The sequence below is a fragment of the Aquila chrysaetos genome, chromosome 20, assembly GCF_900496995.4.
Source record: "Aquila chrysaetos chrysaetos chromosome 20, bAquChr1.4, whole genome shotgun sequence".
In the NCBI taxonomy this organism is placed as follows: Eukaryota; Metazoa; Chordata; class Aves; order Accipitriformes; family Accipitridae; genus Aquila; species Aquila chrysaetos.
This window is the reverse complement of record NC_044023.1, coordinates 2,408,037-2,429,339: the sequence shown is the minus strand read 5'-3', so window position 1 is coordinate 2,429,339 and position 21,303 is coordinate 2,408,037. Positions and strand designations below refer to the sequence as shown.

The 21,303-nt window shown below is 38.5% G+C and overlaps 1 protein-coding gene across 5 annotated transcripts in view; it reads right to left on the bottom strand.

Annotated features, from left to right (window-relative positions):
* RAF1 (Raf-1 proto-oncogene, serine/threonine kinase) overlaps positions 1–19,236 on the bottom strand; it is an 81,279-nt gene extending 62,043 nt beyond the window's left edge. For 4 of the 5 annotated variants that reach the window (XM_030043420.2, XM_030043422.2, XM_030043424.2 and 1 more), the window contains exon 1: positions 2,962–2,986. In XM_030043420.2, coding sequence (XP_029899280.1) covers positions 2,962–2,971 — 10 coding nt within the window. In that variant the 5' untranslated portion in view covers positions 2,972–2,986. Of the gene's footprint in view, positions 1–2,961; positions 3,040–19,034 lie in introns of those variants that run through there. The other variant, XM_030043423.2, reaches the window with a different exon arrangement.
* Positions 19,237–21,303: the final 2,067 nt, after the last annotated feature.

Genomic DNA, 21,303 nt, shown 5'->3' with positions numbered 1-21,303 from the left:
TCTCAAATATGAGAATAAAGATTTTTGGTCTGTTGCTTTTCTACCATATGTTCTTGTAAATAAAGGTACCCAGAAAATCTGAGACACAGCAGAGGGCAGTGGATTGCATTTCAGTTTTGCCAGCCTGCAGTCCCACTCCTACAGTAATATGCTCCAGGATAAGGTTTTCCAAAGTCTGAAGTATTTTGAAGAGACCTTATTAAAAATGTAATCCTAAAACATTTCTAAGGAAGCCAGAAAGAAAATAAAACAACTTTCAAGATTTCCATTAAAATATATTGGAAAACACACACCACACTGCTGAGCTGTGAATGGTTAAAGAAAATTAATAGCTGTATGCAATGTGCTAATACACTAATGCAAGCAAAGAGTGTCATTGCATATGCCCCGGTGCATGAGATCATTGGCCAAGTGGCTGGATATTTCAAACCACATGAGAGGAGCATTGCTCCTTCCAGCATGGAATATGGCCAGAAAAGAAAAAAAAGAGTTTTAGAATCTCCTTTAAGAATAAGAAAAGCAAAAAAGTGACCCTGCTATAAGCTGGACATGACTTGCCACGTCCATCTTTTAGAATTGATCTTGAATTTAAATTGGCCCATAAATAGATTGTGTTATCTTCTCTTTCTACCACATCATAACACCATTGATGAGTTCAGCAACAGGCTCATTTGGCTTTGGACCCTGTCATAGTTCCTGGTTGTTGAAGTTACTCTTATTATCCAGCTCCATTAATTCCAGTTTTCTTTTATTCTAGAGTACTTGAATGTTCAAGTGTGATGCTTTGTGCCATTTAATTCTCTTCATAGAACTAGGTGTTAATAAGGAAATAATGTGGTTTTAAGAGAAAATGCACAATAAAAATATTTACAATATTAGAGCAAATTTTAGATTATAATGAGCAACAATTACAAAGGTATTGGATTTAAAGCAGTGAAGGGCTCAAATTGTGACTCTACCAGAAACTTAGTCAAGTCACTTAAGTAAGTAAACGAAATATACTTAAGCAGATGTTAAACGCTTTACTGGCTCTGAGATTAAGTTAAACACAAGAGAGAGATTTTCAAGTATGCCAAAATTATTTTGTTAGTGAAAGTGCATCAGTTGGGAAAAATTGTGAAGTAGCAAGGCAGTAACAGGGAATATCCCTTGTTAGCCACACTTGTAGCTCCAAAAGCATTGAATCAAAACTGTGATATTACACCAAAATAAATTTTTAAAATCCTGTTTAAGGGTTAGATTTGTCCCTTGGGGATGGTTGGTTGTTTCTACTCCCTCAGCTATCCCCAAAAGATAAGGGGATAGCATACATCATATCATTACCACCATTCTCAAGTTTACTTGACCTCGAATCCAAGAGCTTTTTCACACCCCCACATTTTACTCTTCTCTCTAACAGGGGTTTAGTTCTGCTTCATGTCCTAGCCTTACTGTTGCCACTGGTACAGAAAGAAGGAAAGCAGCATTTCAGAAGAGTTCTGTCTTGTGGAGGGCTGAAATCCACAGTAGGGCTGGAACTTCTCATATCCTCACAAGACCAATACCAGTGCTCACCAGAGTCGCATGACTCAAGGAAGTCACAGGACTTGGCGACACTGAACTAGAAAGACTGAGATGAAATAGTCAGCTCTGCTGTGAGTTATGCACATGTTCATGTACTTGGGCTATGTCTAAAGGGCTCTGAAAGAGCCATCTCCAGAGCAGCTATAAGCACAACTCATCTGAGCACCCATACCTGCAGCCCTTCTGCAGGCTGCTAACCCACTGCATGTTTACCAGAATATGCTCCAGCTACGCCCAAAGCAGTACCAAGAGGTTCGAAGCCTCTGGAAGGTAGGTCATGCTGCAAAGGCAATCTCAGGTTGTCTCTGTGAGACATTAGAGACAGTTTTAGTCTCCAATTTTCAGTCTTGTTCTTTGTTCTCTACACTTCCATACCTCAGTGAGGAAAGATGAAGCAAAGATAGGCTAAACATCACAAGACTCCTAGGTATTAATGTAATGAGGACTCAGTTCTACTATTTTGGAATGTGTTTGGAAAATGTTTTGTTCAGTAAGGGTCCATAGCCTCCTGATGCCTCATTTTTCTATCCTTGAAATGGAAACAGGCATGCATCCCTTGTTCTTTCAACACTTTCAACTGTGTATGAGGCATCAACATTGGTTATGTGAGGGACATACTCATTCATAAGCCAGACTTCCTGTTAGCATTGGACATAACTATAATATCGACAAGAAAAATATCTCTAATGCTTACTAATACTGGAAAGCTAAAAAAAAAAAAAAAAAAAAAAAAACAACCAACAAACTGTATTAATGAAGAGTGAGACACTGGAAAACAACAAAAACCCGCTTTAAAATTTTGAACAGGAAGAAGGATTAAAGAGCATACTCAAATAGAAAATAGAACTATTTGCTACATAACAGAACTATTTACTACATAAAGTTCCCACTTCAGCCATGAATCGGCTATATAAGTGTTATTCCACTTATGGTGGATGAGAGGCAAAGTGAACTGTGGAAGTCAGGCAGGAATAAGCCTCACTGATGTTACTGGGCCATGTAGGTGTCCATGCACAGTAAACTTCACACCTGTAAGAGAATGTCCCACCTGCAAATAACATACTCCTTCATCTGAGGCATCTGCCTCCCTTCTTTGCTATGAAAGGGGAATGAAGAGGGAAAAAGACTCTCAGCAACCAGTAGAGAAACTCATCATAGAAGGGCATGCTCTCCAAAAGCATATACATGCATATCCTTTTCCACTAGGAAAAACTGGTTCTGATTTAAATTTAATTTTTTTTTTGCATTCATGCACTCATAGCATTTGTACATTTGTTCCAGACATCTGTAAAATCTTGTATGTCTACCTAGGAAGAGTTTCACTAGTATGCTTGCAGCATAAACAGTCTGCTTTTGCTGTCCAAAACATAAACAGAATCAAAATTAAGAGTTACTCACTTCTCAGCATACTGAGATGACATTATAATATTATGAACATTGCACTTTTCTGGCTAGCAGCCCTGTTTTCCTCGTGGCCTGTAAAAGAAGGAAGAAAATTAACACTCAGCTCATGTTGCAGTAGTTGGAGATCCTTAATTGCCCCTCTGACATTATTTTATAGAGGCTATTTGGTCAAAAATTGTGTCTGAGAAGTATCAAATGCAAATGTCGTCACAAATCAGCAAGTTCCCTAAAGAATATAGGTGATGACCACTTTGTTTCCAAGCTGACCTGTGACATGCAGTTTTTCCTCTTACTTTGACTCATCTAATCTGTAGTGGGGAGGACAATGAAACACTGCTGAGATATAACATTCCAGGCGTTCTGGAGAATAGCAAGTAGTATTGCTTACAAATCTTTTTTGAAAATGTATGAAGACTTCCAGTGGGAAGTTTAAAATCAAGAGCTACATACAAGTTTTTGTTTGCATGAAGCTCTGATCTCCTGAAGCCAGTCATACAACAACTCCTCAGTGTTTTATCCTGCAAAGGGAAATTCTTCCACATATCATTAGTGGTATGGCTCATCCATGATATAATCTTGGTCTGGCTTGAGGAACAGACTATCGTCCCTGACCAATTCCTTTGAACTTTGACAGTACAGCGTTGTTAATTCTCATGATTCTACCAAGAGCAGAATGATTCTGTCCTGTGATCCGGCCAGTCTTTTGGAAATCCAGCAGCTCCAGCTCTCACATCATTTTCAGCCCTGTCTGTGGAAATCTCCTTTGACTATCTGCTACTCCCATCTTCTGGGCTAGAGCATCTAGGTCATACTTCACAAGGCTGATGGACCTTTCTTTCTCTCCTTCAGTACCCAATATAATTTTTTTCAGCTGAGGTTAAATGGGAAACAGAATCATTAATACAGCCCTCATAGGAAGAGCATAAGCAGAAAGTGCCCAGAAGTCCAGGCCAGCCCTCGTCCCTTCTCCCTACTATTCCTGCAAACAATGGGTCAGTTGGGCTTTACTCTCCCTCTCAGTGTGGAGGTGGACTGCAGAACTCTTGGGGTTTCCTCTATTTGACTGGAGGACTCCAGTCTAGAAGCCATCTCAAGCCTGTGGTAAAAGCAGGTGCACACTGCAACCCACAAGGAACAGAAATGTAAATAAGGGCAACATGTAAATAAGGGCATCAAAACCATGATTAAGTGAAAGCTGACTACCATAAGTATTGATGAGGGATGTTGTCATCAGGTGGATCACTAACTGATGTAAGCAGATAGGATGGTGGAACAGAATGTGAGGCATTACTGGAAGCCTTTATTATGAGGCAGTTTCAAAAGTTCCTGCACCCCAAAGGCAAATTGCATTCTATACATTTAGGAGATCCTGCAACATTACAGACTCAAGTTCAGAGTGCTTGGGATAATCAAATAAATAGATATACACACACAGTCTCCATATGCTTTTCTTGGTTTTGTTGTTGCTGTTGTGGAAGTTTTCTTCCTTGAGGTATTTTGGGATCCAGCCTGTGCTTTTTCAGGTTAATTCTGCAATACCAGCACCAAGTTCATAGTTGAAGATACTCTCCAGCTATTCAACACTGAGAGCTTATGCATAGCTAGTATAAAGAGTGCTAGCTGAAGATTAAGTAATCAAAGTACAGAAAGTAGCATGAAGTCATAGATACAGAACTCAGTCATTAAGATAAAGGAAAAGAGTTCAGAAACAATATACATGTTGGGTTTGGGTTTTCTGCATTCTTTGCGCTGCCTGCCCCCTCCCCGAAAAGAAAAGATTCAATCTCTCCATTTTAATGATGTCTCCAAGACTAGACCATGAGGGGAGAAGAGAAAATGAATCATGATCCATTTGTTTTCCCATCACAAAGCATACTAGAGAGGGAGGAATCTGGTCTTTTAGATTCTACTTAGTATGAAAGGGGATGGTGCTAGGGGAGACAGAGCTAGTTGAAAACCCTTGAAAAATGAGGATTACTGTGGTGCTGTATACAAAAGGCTCAAGTAGGATGCTTCTGCTCTGAAGAAAGTTAGTTTTACTTCTTTTACTACTTTTATCTGAAGGAAGGAATCCAGGCTTATTTAAGCTGTAATGATTGCACATATATTTCCTAGCTTGAGTCCCATAACACTGCAGCTGTATTTGGAATCTGCAAAACAGTTCTTTCTGGATTAGAAGGTACTTAATCATGGGGTGGAAGTGTTTTAGGAAAAGCACCCTAAGAAGTTTTAGAGGATAGAGCCAAGACCATTTTTGAAGCTTGTCAATAAAATAAAGCAAACATTAGGGGTAGAGTCTCTTATCTACATGCTAGGCCCTCAGGTTCTGCCATAACTGAGTTGTATACCCAAACCCAGCTCTGGTGGCTGGTTTACAATAGGACTTTCAGTCCCTCCTGATGGAACTGGTTTACTTCTATAAATACACAGGAATAGGAGCAAAACCCTGGAACTTATTTTGTCGCAAGCAATTGGCCTACATTATTTGATAAGTTGGAATGAAAGGATGTCTCATCCAAGCCAGAAACTTTGTCTTGGAACACCAAAACCTTTCCTGACAAAAGCTTCACCAAGAGAAATTAATTTCCATGCAAAACTTTTGGCTTTGAGTCTCATTTTCCAATAAAAAAGCATTTTGTTGAAAGATTCTTGATGAGTTCTCTTTCTGAACACATACATTTTGAGTAATCACTGTGTAGGACAAGGAAATATTTGAAAATCATGAGCTTCATCAGTGTCATCTAACAGATGCATTTTTGCATAAGTAATTAACTTGAAAGAAATATACATAAGCATTCTCTACGGGTTTGCAGTTATTTTCGGGGTATGGTGAGTAATCTAACACTGCCTCTGAAAGCAGCTGCAATTTATAGATGAGTAATATTTACATATGAATAGATTTTGATCTGTGAACGACTAATTTCTACTTTTTCTGAAAGAGATTAAACATCTTTTGCATCCTGTTAGAAGGCAATTACAATTTATGTGGACAATTCAGTATTGAATGCTGCAGTTAGACTGGAAGCAGTATTTCATTCGTAACTTGTTCAGTTGCTTTTGATATTACCCAACAAACTCCACTGAAGCAGAATCTTAAGCCCATCAAGTGATAATTTATGGGACTCTAAGCAGTTAAATTATATGAGCAGAAGGGAATCTGAATGTTTTGAATTATCTTTGTGCTTACTTTAAACCAGATACATAATAAGTCTTTTTTCATTTGAGTACTTACAATACATGTACATTGCAAGAGAAGATGTGATCACAATATATCCATGTCAGTTTTAGTATAGGTAGAACAAGTAAAAATAACAGTTAAAGTAAGTTATTATAGATGTCAACCTAGAAAGCAACTTTAATATATACATGTTCCCAGGGGGCTACTATAAATATTTATGCTTAAGATGACTCCAGTCAGTTTTATTGACCTTTAGACATGTAACAATATTAAAGAAAGATATGCCTACCAGTCCTCTAATACAACCTTCACTGGGAATGTTGATACACCCTCTGTAGGAAACCCAAGTGCAACATTTGAAGAGGTTCGATGTTTGTGATATAGGAACTGTTCAAGAAGTTACTGCTAACAGAATTTATTGGATATATCAATCTCTGGGCATAGTTACTGGCACAAAGATTTCTGAAATACATTTTTCTTGGATAGTCTCTGGTCACCATTTGCAGAAAAGTTACTGTTAAACAAGACAAGCATCACTAAATACCCAGTTTCCCAATAATTTTTCCCTCCCCTAGTGGAAGATGGACTTCAGTATTCTATGTCTTATTACTATAGTATAGAGGAGGGACCACTAAAGCTTTTTTAACATGGCCAGTATGTTTTAGTTTGCCGTCTGGCCTTTTTAAAAAGCAGCACAACGTGGATGTAAAAGCTACCAATATTGCATTAAGATTTCCACAACCGTGTTGAAAAGAGCTGTGAAATACTGCATTTTGCTTGTTGAATAAGAAAAATAATTTTAATCTGCTGGTAGTTGGAGACACTTAAGCAATGAGATCATATCTTTTTATAATCTCCTAATTTAGTGTGTAATTGAAACCAGGAGAATAAAAAAACCTGTCTTGAAGACAAAATGTCTCTTTTGAGTATGCATTGACTCACATTTGGAGATACAGGATACAGAAAGGTGGGACTTGGGGCAGATTGTCATAATTAAAGGGGCGGGGTGCAATAGCATAAGTGACATTTTTCATATAAATTGATAATAATATAAAGGTGTGGTGGGTGTGGAAAGTAGGAAGAGAGGCAAACACTGGATAAGAAGTATTAGTGTGAAGGCTACACTCGTACTTCAAGCACAAAGCATTCATTTCACCAAATTCTGTATCAAAGAAGGATGGGCCTGCTGACTCCATGGTTCGTCTCTAGTATCTTTGTCCATAAACAGACACTTTAGTCAGTAATCTCTTTCATTTACAATGATCCTGATCAGAATATGAGTGCTTATTATGTGCCTTAGCATCTATTTAGACTTAAGTGATATAACAACCAAATTTTAATCTGGACAATTATATAAACAATATTGCACAAGCTTCTGATTAAGACCTAAATGTGTAAAACTTGGCTCTGGTTTATGTAACCATTCTTCATTAGCCTGCACTCACGAATTTGAGTAATTCTTTGGTGAAATAACAAATTTTCCACAAGCCCTTGATAGCAAATAAACTTTGAATGGAAGTAGCATATGCTCACATGAGTTAGAAATTCACAGATTCATTAGCTCTTTAAACAATATTAATTGCTTGCATACTGCTGAAGGAAATTAGGCTGTCATGGCATTCTTTCAGCTTTGTGTCTGTAAGGAGAATTGGGTCAAAGAAAGAACCAGAAAAAGGTAGGCAAAGCATTTATTTTGGGTTTTGAGACTTTGAGGAAAGGACTATGAACTTCTGGCAATATGTGAAGGAATCCAAATGCAAAACCCATGAAAGAAACCAGATTCAGAAAGGTGCTGGAAAACACTTTGTGGGAGGCACTCACTTGCACGATCGGAGAGAACAATTAAATCCAGGAAGCTGGCAGGGAGACTGAGGTAGGTGGGTTAGGTGGAATTGAAGCAGGTTTTGGTTTGTTTTTCACAGCACTACACTAAGCTAGTTCTCACAGCTTCATTCTGGTGGATGGATATGTCATTAATCAGCAAGACAGGATACTATAAACTTGATTTTGAAATTGAGGGCTGCCTATCTGCAAAAAGGTAGCTATTATCATCCCTCACTTTTGTAGCCAGAGGAAATGGTTCCTTTACATTGCAGCCACTTTCTACAATAGATGTTCAAGTCACATCTGGTTCAGTTGCTCTCTTACATCCCTTGGCTACTATTTCCTTCTGTACAATAGAAAGTAGCAGCAATGTGAAAGACAACATAGGAGCAGGATACTTTTAACTATCCTAATGGGATCTCAGAGATCTGTGTATTAGAATGTGCTCAGAGAAAGATTTTTATTGATAGAATAGAAAAGTGATAGGGAAGTGATTTCCCTTGCATTCACTCACATACACAAAACTACACTATTCTGGGTTCTAGACATATTTGATCTTGTGTAAATCTAAAAATAATAATAGAGTAGCATATCATTAATTTGATTATTCTTACTAGTCTTTCAGATACAGGTTCCTTCAATTACATTAGGAGAAAGGAATGATTATCAAATCTGTATTTTTTTTTTTAATCTCAGTGCATAGGGTCATTGACTTCTGTAATGGAATCTAGTAGTATTTTCTCAGGAATAAAATTGCTGCAAGAATCCTGTCTTCTACATACCCATACACTCCCAAAGCATCACCTACTATTCACAGTATAGGGGTGGAAACTTTGATGGGAAGGAGTTAATCTGAGCAGAGGAAGGTAAAATAGCCAGTTAGGCTGCACATCCACTAGTTTGTAAACTAACTGCAGGGATTGTGTAAATTCCCAAGTTCTGGTTGCTCGAGTCACTATTGCCACATAGGCTTCAAGATCTGCATACTTATAAAGTATTTCTAAACAGTATTTATTTAATGTATGAGCTGAATACGTTCAAAATACATTCAAAAAGGACACAAAACTGTCACAAGGGTCTCTTATGCACCTTGTGGAAACAAAGAATTAGAGCCGTCTCCAGTCCATGTGCAAACTTAGTAATGCTTTTCACAATTACCATAGTACCAATTTATCATACATTAAGTGCTTAGCTCTCTCAGGATAGTAACCATATATTTTTGTACTTAGTGAGCAATATATGATATACTGTTCAAAGTAAAACCATATACACAATTTGAAACCCTTGCTCATAACAAAACAAGATTTATAAATGTATAGCCAGCTCTAATATATAATCTGAAGAAGACCAGAGCTGCTTCTGCACCTTGAAAACATTATCTTTGATTAAATAGTGATTACAATCTTCCCTCAGATAAAAAAAATAATATATGTTTATATATATTTATGTATATAATTTCAAAATCAAAGCCTTGTACTTACTGCATCTTCTTCTGCATGTCATCTGATGGCATTGGGAACAGATCCCAACATCCCAGAATGCAGCTTGGCAGGTATTAGTCTCCTGCTTATAATGGGCTCTCTAATTGCAATGCATTTTTTTCCCTTTTGAACTAGCTAACTAACCTGTAATTTTTCTTGGTATCTGCCCAAAGGTAAATGAAGTATCTGATACACCCAAGGAATTCCTCATCTGCTACAGGTGACTTTGGACTGGGAGTTGCCATCACCAAATAAGAATGAATCTACATGTAACCAGGTTTCAATAATATCCCCAGGCAAGACAGATCGCTCATGCTTCCATTTTTATACTGTTTATTAGTTCTTATAAGAAGAATAGTGAAGCCTGCATGCAAGTCTCCTCCCCTGAGCTCCAACACAAGATTGAAGCTGAGAGAGATTCTGATCATTGAGCAAGTATTGACTTGATTTAATAAGGCAAGAAGAACCCCAACGAGCAATTGCAATTGCTGCTGCTACCCAGTAGCTTCAGGTGCTTAGCAATTCAGCATATCAGCAATGAGTACACTTAAGCTTGACCCACTTTTTCTTCCTCATTTTGCAAAATCAGGGTTATTCTTGTTACTTTGCATTTGGCACTTTGCACTTAGGCAAATGCATTACAATAAAGTATCTTCCACTGTCACAATTTGAAAAGATTCTGCTATTAATATGTCTAGCTGTTAAAAGTCAATGCATATGTAAAAGTGGGGAGGAAGCTGCAGTATTAAATGCAAATTAGCATGCAGTGATAATGGGTCTACAGCAGCAAAAAAAAGGGCTTGAACTAAAATACTAACTTTTCTTCCCTTTTCCTCATTTTGAGAAACACTGAATATGTCCTGCCTTCTGTTCCTTCAGCTGTTCCTATAGCCTCTTCTTCCTGCTGGCATGCTGAATGGAAGATAAGAGACTTACTGTCCTCACCAGCTGTCTTTTTTCTCCAGATTAAGACAGTGGTTGCTGGGCGGCCTACTTGTCCGTCAGTGGACAAAAGTCTGCCCTCTCACTTAGAGGGTAAACATGCAGATTCTCAAGGAGTGGAACCACTGTGACCAGTATAGTACTTTTTCTTCAGCTGTTTCTTCTGTTGAAGATCTATGTTCTCCAGTGCAGCAAGTTCATGGACTTCTCCTTTCTGCAAGAGCATAGAGGGGAGGCAAAGAGGTTGCTGTCTTTCTTTCTGTTTTTTTTATTATGCCCATTCTTTCATTGTGGCCTCTGCCTTGTTCCACATGTGGGAAAGTAGGCAAGAATCCTGAGAATAGTATAGGACAAAGACAAACCAGTCTTTTCACTCAATATACATGAGCTTTGGGTAGAAAGAAAGTAAATTCATTCTCTTGTGGGGAGATGAAATGTTTTGCTAAAATGTTACGTGTCTGGTCCACTGGGCAAGATAATATGGTACTAGAAATACACAGCCTTTCCCCAGTAAACCATTTCCTTTTATTTGTAGTCAGTCATCAGATAGGCCCTGTGTATGCCACGGTATAGCATTGTTCTGCTTCTGGACAATCGTTTTTTTGTACTACTAGCAAGTCTCCACTTACTAATGCAGGTGTATATCCATGCAGATTCAAATTAAAAATAACACATTGCAGGTCAGCCAAATGCAAAATCCTGCAGTGAAGAAACTAGATTCAGAACTCACGCGCACAATCTAGACAATGCAGAATGAATGTTGTAAAACATGCTAAGACAATGTCTGCCAATGTCATTGTCTTGCTCTGAAGCATGAAGCCATTTCAGCACACAGGTAAACTTCATGAATTTTTTCTTTTATATTTCTGGTAAAACATTCACCTTCCTAACTGTGGTTCTCATCAAGAGATCAACTACTTTCACTTATATCTTTAAGTATATATTTTTTTAAAAAGTCTGAGCTAGACACTAGAAAAATAAATAATCCCAAGTACTTGAAGTTTGGCTTTTGGAAGGCACAGAAACTACAGGATTTATAATAGAAAGTCTGGGATAGCCTTTACTCTAGATAGCAGCACTGCTTTCTCTGCCTGAAGTTTCAAGCTTCTGTTTTCACAACTGTTTCTTGTCATTTAGTTCTCATAACTACGAGGTTCATTTCAAATCCACTACAGATTTCCTAACAAAAAAGGTTGAATAATTTTCCATATGAAAACTGGGGAAAGATACTCAGTTTTAGCCAGCTTTTTTAGGTACCAGTGAATTGGTAGACAAACAGATTAAATTCTAGTTTCCTAGTAAAAATAGAAAAATTATTCCCATGTATATGATAAGAAGTAACTCAAGTAAAAGTGCAAAAAAATAAGATGGTGGTTGGGAAGACTTAATTTCAGTTTAGCTTAAGAAAATATTGTCCAGGTATCCATAAATTCATGGTTTTAGTTCAAGCAATTTTTCTCCATTGCAGTTCACACTTGTATTATAAATGATCCAGCACACGTGAACAGTGGGAAGCAGGCTGTGGTTCAGTAACAGCCTCTGACATAACATGCCAGGCTTGGAAGAGCTTTCAACACTAGTTGACATGTTTGTGACCTCTGCTTAGGAACAACTAAAGTCCTGCATTGTCCCTGTACAGGTTCCCCGTTTTTAGAAAGAGAAAAGGACATTGTCAATCTTGTGGATATTATAAAGCAGAATCATCTGTTTCAGATAGCTTGTTGGCAAGGATCTCTATGAGATGATTCTTTATGTGTATGATGCTGCTTTGATTGGCACGTGGTACAGTGGGAAAGTTTAAAAGATTGCAGGTATGTGCGTAGACATTTTACAAAAGCAAACACAACCTACAGGTACAGCTAAAAATACCTGTGCATAATATTCAGTCAGCTAGTTAAAAATGCTAGTAAAGTCCCAGTGTCAGAGGGTGTGAATCTGTCATCATTTAGCAAAAATATTTATCCTATTTTTTCCTTTAATACAGTTACTTTAAACTATCACTATTTCAATAACAACATACTGTAAAAGACAGAGATTTGGGGCTTGGCTTCTATAGTGTGGTTCATCTTTTAGATTTTTTTTCCAGACTTCTGTGTACACAGTTGTATTTGTATGCAAACAGTATTTGTGCAGGTGTCTATCTGGTGTTTGGGGCATGCAAAACCAGGGCTTGCCAAAACTTTTATTTTATTTTTTTTTTCTCCCCGCTAACCAAACAATCATTTCACATACCAGAGTGTTTGGGCACCAGAGGGATGTGTTCTTCCATTTCAATAAAAGTCCACATTCTTTATGGAACTACTTATGCTTTCTTCTTGTACTGCAAATGAATAAGGGTACAAGATAGAGTAGAATAAAACCTTGTGACAGAGTTCTGGCATCTTTCTCTGCTGCCTCCAAAGAAAGAAGGGTTCTGTCTTAACCCCCTGACACTTACTGCTACCGGATACATTCCAGGGTAACAAAAGCTGATTCTCACCAAATTTGAGGCAGGGGAAAAGAATGATCCCTCATTGGAAATATTCAAAGGAGGGAACAAACTAAGGATCCTCAGACATGAGATTTTTTAAGCAGCGACTTCTGTACACCTTCTGGAATCAAAATGAGCAAATATTAAATTTGAGTGTCAAACTGAATGTACTTGTATTCAATTGATTGTAAAAGTTAATATAATTCTGAGTATCAAAATGAACAGGTATTGAATTAAACTTCCAGTGCAGGATGATTAAAAATGGAGTAAAATCAAACACATCTTTTGTGGGAGAACTGCGTAAATCCTTTGTGCAAGGATCAGTTCACTGGCAAAGGGAACACAGTTCATTTTCTTGCAAACGCTGGTCCATCCTTTGGCTTTGCATGCAGCTGCTGCTCTTGTTTATAGGTATGGCACCACTACCCTCATTTGGCTTTCCCAGAAGGAGTGATATAGTATCTTTGTGCTTAGGAGAAAAAGTGCAGTCAATATTCTCATGTTCCTCTACCTAGATGGAGGTACTAGAAGGAGCACAGAGCACCCCTGCACTGCACACAGCACAATCCATACTATAGGAACAGAAAAAAGATAGCATTTGGGCTTCAACAATGAAGTAGGTAGCAACCACACCAACTACAACAACAGAATCCAGACTAGCTAGCAGATGAGGGAGTGCTAACCTCATTGTGGTATGCAGAGTAGATAGCCAACAATATTAATCTAACGTACTATGAATGCCCAGAATACTCATCCCAATCTTTTTGTTTCAGATTTTGAAGAAGTATGGGATATCTGCCAATGAAATTAAATATAGTATAGCTTTGGAGCTTAAAGGGAAAAAGTACGGTAACCTAACATTCTGGAAAAAAAATCTTACTACATTTCCATTTTGTTATTCTTTCTCCTACAGCCTGATTATTGGTAATCTCTTAATGACTTGGTTTCAACTGAACTGAAGTTGGGAATACAACTTGACATTACTATTAACTTGTAAACTCCTTCAAAGCAGATGACAAACAATATATGCTTCATTGTCAAACACAAGCATGTATCACTGCCAAGAAAAAGGACACTGGGCACAGGGGTTCTGAGGGCTGTTGTTTGGCATAGGTCTATGTTTGTAAAAAAAATGCACTTCCAGTCATTTGGGTGTGGGGCTTTTCATGGAACAATCTTGATTAGCTTGCTTTCCTAAGGAGAGGAAGCTTATGTAATGGTTCAGTCTATCTCTTCTCCAAATTTCAAACATATTTGATGCATGAGCCAAGGTCTAAAAAATAATGAAATTTCTACAAGTTTCTTGGAAGTTAGCAACTGAAGACAGAAAAAGGAACCATATTCATTCCCCAGCTGAAGGAAAGAAAGAACTCAGAAACCAACCATTGTACACTCTACTGTTTATGATAGCAGGCTGGCCAGTCAGCATTTATCTAAAGCTGAATTAGCCACAGTATGTGAGCCTTTTGCCCTATGGGGGTGACACTGAAATGAGAAACACAGTTAAGATATCCTTATTTATTATAGTGGGGAGAAAAGGTGCTTTATGGATGAGACCATATAAATCTGTAATAAAGCTGCCTTAGTTGTGCTGCTCATAGAGCTTTTTTTTTCTTGAAATGTACTCTAACATTCAAAACACAATAAGCATGGTCTTCTTGTTCTTAACAAATCATGGTACAATACTCAACAAATTGTACCATAGCTGAGGCACCAAATAATTAAAATACTGGGTGGAAGTATACACAACATTTTGGTCCTTGGCTAGAGGACCATAGTTTATTTCATGTATGAATAGGTAAGGGTGGTTAATAACTTTTGATCTATCTCTCTAAGATCATTTTGATTTGCCCAGGTTGCCAGAGAATGAGAATCTGAATGCAGCTGCTGAAGCGGCTGTATGTTGACTCAGATTTTTCTGAGGAATAAAAGCAATGCAGTGATATAACTGTGCAGGAAGCTTTGTCCAAAATCATAAAATGCTCAACTTTTTTTCCTTATAGCATGGCCCTATCTATGTCATTCCTTTTTCATTTGTTGTTCTCAGCCTGAATTCCTTAGATAACTTTGCTAGAGACTTGAGTTTTATTGTAGATATGGAAAACTGCCTAGAAGTTTTGCTCTGTTGTTGTTCTGGCTACTGTCCAGCCTCAATAATACTCAAGATGCAACACATTCAACTTGCTCAACAAGCAATCATTCTTTAAACTAAGGCAAAAAATAAAGGCGACCTTACAAAATGAACTCTGCTGCTACCTTAGTTAATGACTTCAGAAACCAGTAAAAGTGAGTTGTGACCTGGATCTTTGGAGGGCTAGTCCGAACTCTGCTATACTGGTTATGTGGGCCTAAAATACAGCAACAGGTAAAGGTAGCAGGGTTAGTGTACAGGTCAATAAACATTGCTCAGCACTGCAGATCTTGAATTACTAATGTTTCTATGACCATCCCATAACCAAAGAATTTTGGTAGCACATTGCAGTCTGCGCACACATTTAAATTGTCGGTGCCAGTTTGGTTAGCACCTGCTGCTGACAATAGTGAAAATGCATGTGGAGGAGGCACCTGGGTTATATTAGACAACTCTGTTAACAAAAACTTAGCTGACTTCTGTGAAACATTTATGGCTACATAGAACCAAAAGAAAAATACAGAATAATAGATGGGGTTACATGAAGCCTATAAAGACAGTAAGCTAGATTTTAAAGCTGTCCAAGAACATGACACGTAATATACACTATACATCCAAGTGGTATAGATAACCATGCCCACTTGACATTTCCAAACATAAAATACTGATTTCTGTTGCTTATTAGTTTGCCAACAGATTATTTGGCCTGTAAATTTTCATGCTGGGTCTCTGCCGTAAGGTGATACTCTCTGTGTGTGTGTTCATATGGATAAAATAGCAACAATCAATTGCTTAAGAAGGAAAAATAGTAAACTTTACTCTGTTAAGCATTTTCCAGCTATTTCTTTGAAGCTGAAGCGTGCCCAGCCTTTCAAGCAAGTGCTTCAAATTTGCTGAGTTAGTTGCTTTGGTTAAGGTTGACATCTTGTAGACTGATAAAGTTCCCCTTGCTGGACATCCACTGGTTTTATTTGCAGGCTGAATGACTTGTTCATTTACGGTCCCTAGCAAACTGAAATAATTAACAGCATGGGCTTCTACATGGGCTGCAAGGGGCCAAGGCTGTGCCTGTTATCCTTTCTTACGGTGGAGAGAGAGTTTAAATGTTGAAGCCCTGAAACTTAAAACACCTGTGTCAAACCTCTCAAGAAACTTTCCATGTTCCCCAGAGCATACCCCATGATCACTGTTTGTGCTTTCAGAGACATGCGATAAAGGCAGAACACAACGCCCAGACTTTGCATGAGACTTAACACATTTACTCTTTACTTAGAGGGTACATCAGAAAGAAGATAAGATGAAGAAAGATGATAAGTGATATTCCTATCACTTAGTTTCCTCACTACATTGAAACAGATCTGGGACTGTGCTAAGCATCTTTCAAGTTTCTGCAATTCTTTTTTGCTGATCTTGACCTTTCTTCAGGACTGTATCTTTCTGCCGCTCCTAAACATCAGTTTTTTTTGACATCATTCTGTCTTACAGTTACACTGGATCTTTCTGGTACAAAAGCCTGCTTGTCTCTTCCTCTATGCTACTCAGCTTCCTGTGAGCTTCAGTGAGTCTGTTTAGGTTAGCTCACCACTAGTAGAAACCATGTGTCCTTGAGCAACTTACCCTCTTCCTCAGTTCCCCATTTTGGAAAAGAGGAATTGGTATTTCATGTCCCCTACCTTTTGTCTTGACCTCTGTTTCAGTTATAAGAAAAGGTAGGGTAGGGTTTTGTACAACACATGTAATAAGTTATTTTTACTGAGTGGTGAGAGGAAGGATTTCACAAGAATGTGGACACACAGAGGGAGAGAACCTGGACACATACAAGACTGAGGGAGGTAAGAGAAGTTATGATTCTGAGGCAGCTGAAGAATTTAAGGGTCAAGCAGAAACTCCAGACCTTCCTGTGTGCTGAATGTCCTGGCTGACATAGGTTTTGATAAAGGAGGATATTATTGCTTTTCTTGCGACTTCTGACCTGCTGCCAGATATTGTCCAACTGTGGACAGTCATGAAAAAGCTTGGGATTTTTTTTCTATCAGAGGATATGAGTGACTGTTATTTCCTTAAAATGAATTCCAAATAAATAGCTGAAATGTATTAAACTTCAGACTATCTAGGAAAAAAATGTAAACCCCAAATCCTTGGGCAGTGAGTTTGACAGTTTTCTGTGCTAATGAGAAATTCAGCCTATTCACTCATCTTTATTAAATAGAGGCTTCAAAGGATTTGTTCTATAGCTGAAACAATAGTTAGATGAGGTATCACGGGAGCCAAGCAGGGCCGAAGAGCAGGAAGGTGAACCTCTGCTATATGGGTACAGTGCCTGCCTCAACGGGGTTCGGATCCTGCCTTACCTTTCTGGCTATTTCATAACAGCTGTGAGTCCTCACACAAACTCTGCCTTGAGTTACACTAAATCACTGACTTGGTGAGTTGCGTAGTATAATAGAGCCATGTGTTTAGTTCCTTTGTACTCTCAGAATCTCTTACTGTAAGGTGCACTTAATCAGCTATTAAGTTGCAAACCTGATGTGCTGCAAAACTATAAAGGAATCTGCCATGTTCATATACATAAGTAACAGGCATTTTGCATATTTATTTTAGGTGGTTTTTTGTTTAGAACACACGCAGCCTGAGACACGGTGAAACAGCTTCAAATGCCTGTCTGATGGTTCCATTAGCTTTTCGTCTGCTGTAAATTAAAGGTCCAAATTTCATCTACAAAGTTAATGAGGGAAATGAAGAAATGTAAATTAGCAGTACAGTTTTAAAAATATTTGGATGATTAAAATATTTGTTAAATTGTTATATGTTATTACAACATTTCATTTTAGCTATACTATTAAAAAACAATTAACTTGCATAAAGTGCTACATGTGAAGTACTTTCAAGGTCATGCAGTTGGGACAACAGAGGTTTTGTCTTAGAGTATTAGAAGGAACCCCAATGAAAATACCCTTGCAGTTTTAAACATCCACTTAATACTGTCAGGAGATCCCTTCTAGGTTTCTTTAGAATGTACAGTGAGAGCTACTGTACTTAAGATCAAGAACCAAAGCACATCTAAAAATTGCATAACACACAAAGCCAAGGAAGCAAGGTATTAAGTCCTATTGCTTCATCCACTGCAATAGACTCTGTTGCAGCAATGCATTAAGAAACTGAAGAAAGAGGTAAGACGAGACATTGCAATAGCTCAGCAACATGAAGCAGGGCTGGTTCAGGTACACAGAGCTGAACTTTCAGTTTAGTATGAAGGAGCAGAACTTTGCAGCCCTCACGAGTGCTAATGAGTCCCATGACTAAACTGTGGCATACTTGGAAAATGCAATCTATAATACATATAATCTCAATCATCGTTTGGAAACTTCTGACCTACATGCAAACTTCCAAGGAGCTACCACTGCAGATACACTATCACTGCAATTACAGGTAGCCATGGAGCTCTAGTATTGTGTATATATAATACATTGTTATGCAAACACACATCTACTTTTAAACCTCAGTTTCACAGTCATCGTGGTTTTAATTTCAAAGCATCAAAAAGGAGGCAGAAATAAAGTCTCCTGCAAATAGACCTTGATTAAATCTAGAAAGAATTTTTACAAACAATTCAAAACAGGCAGTCTGAAACCCTAAAATGGAACCGCGCTGGTCAGGAAAGGACAGTCACAACAAATGTTGCACTTAAAAATGCAACTTTGTACTTGGTAAAACGTAATTCTTGTGCTGGTTTAATATTTAAATAGGAAAAGACAATTTCAAAGATCATCAGATTTTTCCTCAGAAAATGAGGAAAATCCCACCAAATTTATGTTTATATGAGATTCATAGAATGCCCCTTAGAAATAGCACTTGGGCTTTTCTATCTCACCTCAAACTAATTAATGTAACCTTGTGGAACAGGTCCAGCAGGTATTTAATCCTGACCCTTTAGCCTGGATTCACAGATTCACTAATCTTCCATATGTCACTGTACAATTAAAAGCGCTGCAAAAGCTGTGAAAATCGTGTTTCCCCCCAGCCCGTCCCCCCGAGACTCACCAGAGCCTGACACTTCTTCCCACACCCAGCTAGCCCGCTGGCACCATCAGTCGCGGTTTTGGATCCGAAGGAGAAGTCCAAAGGCTGAGACTGGGCCCCGGCTGGGAGGATGTGCGCAAACAGAAACCAAGTGCACCTGGGGTTAACAGTTCTTAGGGAAAGCAAAGGCAAGAAGCGGAGACAGTCAGTATGATTTGCCTTTCCAAAAGGCTCTAATGCATTCTTTGTGTTAGCAGAAATACCTGGACCCACAGGCTGAACTCTTGAGTGTCACATGGGTGACAGAGCTAAAAAAGGCAAACCCGTAGGCTTAATTTAAACTCCCCCAATATGTTAGTGTTTTCCCCTGAGACTGCTTATGTGCCTCTTCCAAACTTTTCTACAGTTTTCCTGGAATTTTAAAATCCCACTCTCTTTGGTTTTGTACTTTTTCGCTCTTTTATTTTTAGATTCAGTATTTCACAGTGGTCTGTAGAGTCTGCTTGACGCCAGCAAATGTAACTGGATCCCAAGTCCCTGCAAGCCAGGAATTGCAGCCATGATCAGCATGCTGCCGAGAGTGCAAACCTTGGCACTGGTCAAAACCAAATAGTCTGAATCCTCTATTTATCTTATGGTAGGGCTTGGGAAACGAGGCAAAAAGAGTTCATCAAAATGTAAAGAATAGCTGGGAAAGGTTAGGAGTAAGTAAATAGAAATAAAAGATGCAAATAGGTCTGTTCTACAACAGATTTGTGTGACCAGACTTTTAAAAGCAAGAACATGGATTTACAAAAAAACAGAGATATTTCATTCTCTCGTAACCTAGTAACAGGACAGGCATGCACAAAGCAGATTGCCTTTAAAAAAGGCTTGTGTCAGCAAGGTTGACTTTAGTGGAATAAATAAGAATAGCCTGCTTGGCAGCAGGTCGCTGCTGACAATAATCTCACAGGTCAGATTTTCCAAGTTATGGTGGCTCGTTTGATATACACGTAACTGCAACTACCAGTTCTGTTTAGGATTAATATGGGCCACCATCTTCCACCCAGCCTTTGGTGAGTAGGTGTCAGGTTTTTACCTTAGTCTTTCATGGTATGCAGCTGGAATAAATCTGGTCTCTGATACTAAGGAGCTGTATTACCTTGCCTGAACTTTTTCATTTTCTATCACTTCTGGCCCTTTCTTCCTGTAGCAGAGAACAAAATGAAGAGTTGCCAGTTTATCTGATTGAGAAATTGTTCATCCTAACTATTCTAGGATCTGTAACTATGGTAACTAGTGTCTACAACGGAGTGTGACCACTTCACGGAAGAAAAAACAAGTGTATCGTGGCAGTTATTTCCCAAAGGTGACATGATGAGTCAGCAGCAGGGCCCAGATTAGAATACAGTGTTCAGACTGCCCATCCCATACGCAGCTCACTAAACCACTCTTCCTCCTGCAGCCTCCAGGGAATAAAGTTCATTTAGCTAGGTGGTAAATGCTCAACTCCTGCCCTCGCACTTCACCTTGTTACTTATCTAAGTTTTGGCAGGCTTAATTGTTTGTTGCCAAGAAAGAGCGCAATCAAGAAAAACAGAGAAAGCATTGGTCTTACCATGGAACAAAGGACACTGCAACAGCAAAACTCTACTTGGAGAGAACAAGAACACTGGTCTGCCAATACATTGAATATATAGATTGTGTGTGACACTGAAATTGCTTGAAAATTAATTTTCTACAAGGCAGCTTCTTGGTCTCTTCATAAGTAACAAATGCAGAGTAAAAGAACTGTAAAGCAGAGATCTTGAACAGAGCAGCTAACATTGTGAGTTTTCTCCACTGCATAAAGAAAGTTCTATCTTTTTTTTTTATTCCTGGCATATTTAAAACTGGTTTGGACACATTATGTAACATAAGCGTGTTTCCTTGGCATAGATGGTATTCGGTATTCATATTTGCTCAACTAATTCGAAACTTGGACAGCCAGTCTGAAGTAGTTCTGCCAGCTGTAAGTGATGCCACTTTACATGCACGCAGGAAGAGTTCTGCCTTCTCGGGTCTGCTGTGGCATGATCTGGCAAGAAGTTGTAAAAACGTACCCTGTGTAATCCTTTTTTGTATTCTCATCCTCTAATTTTTCAGTTACTCTTTGTATCACAGTTCCTCTTAGTTCTCCTTGATCCTCCTCATTAACCCTTCATTCTCACTGTCCTCATTAGCAAACCCTTAAAAGAAAACACAAGAAAACTGATATTATTTACCCCCAGCACTGAATATCACAGTTTAGGAACTGCTGTTGCCACTG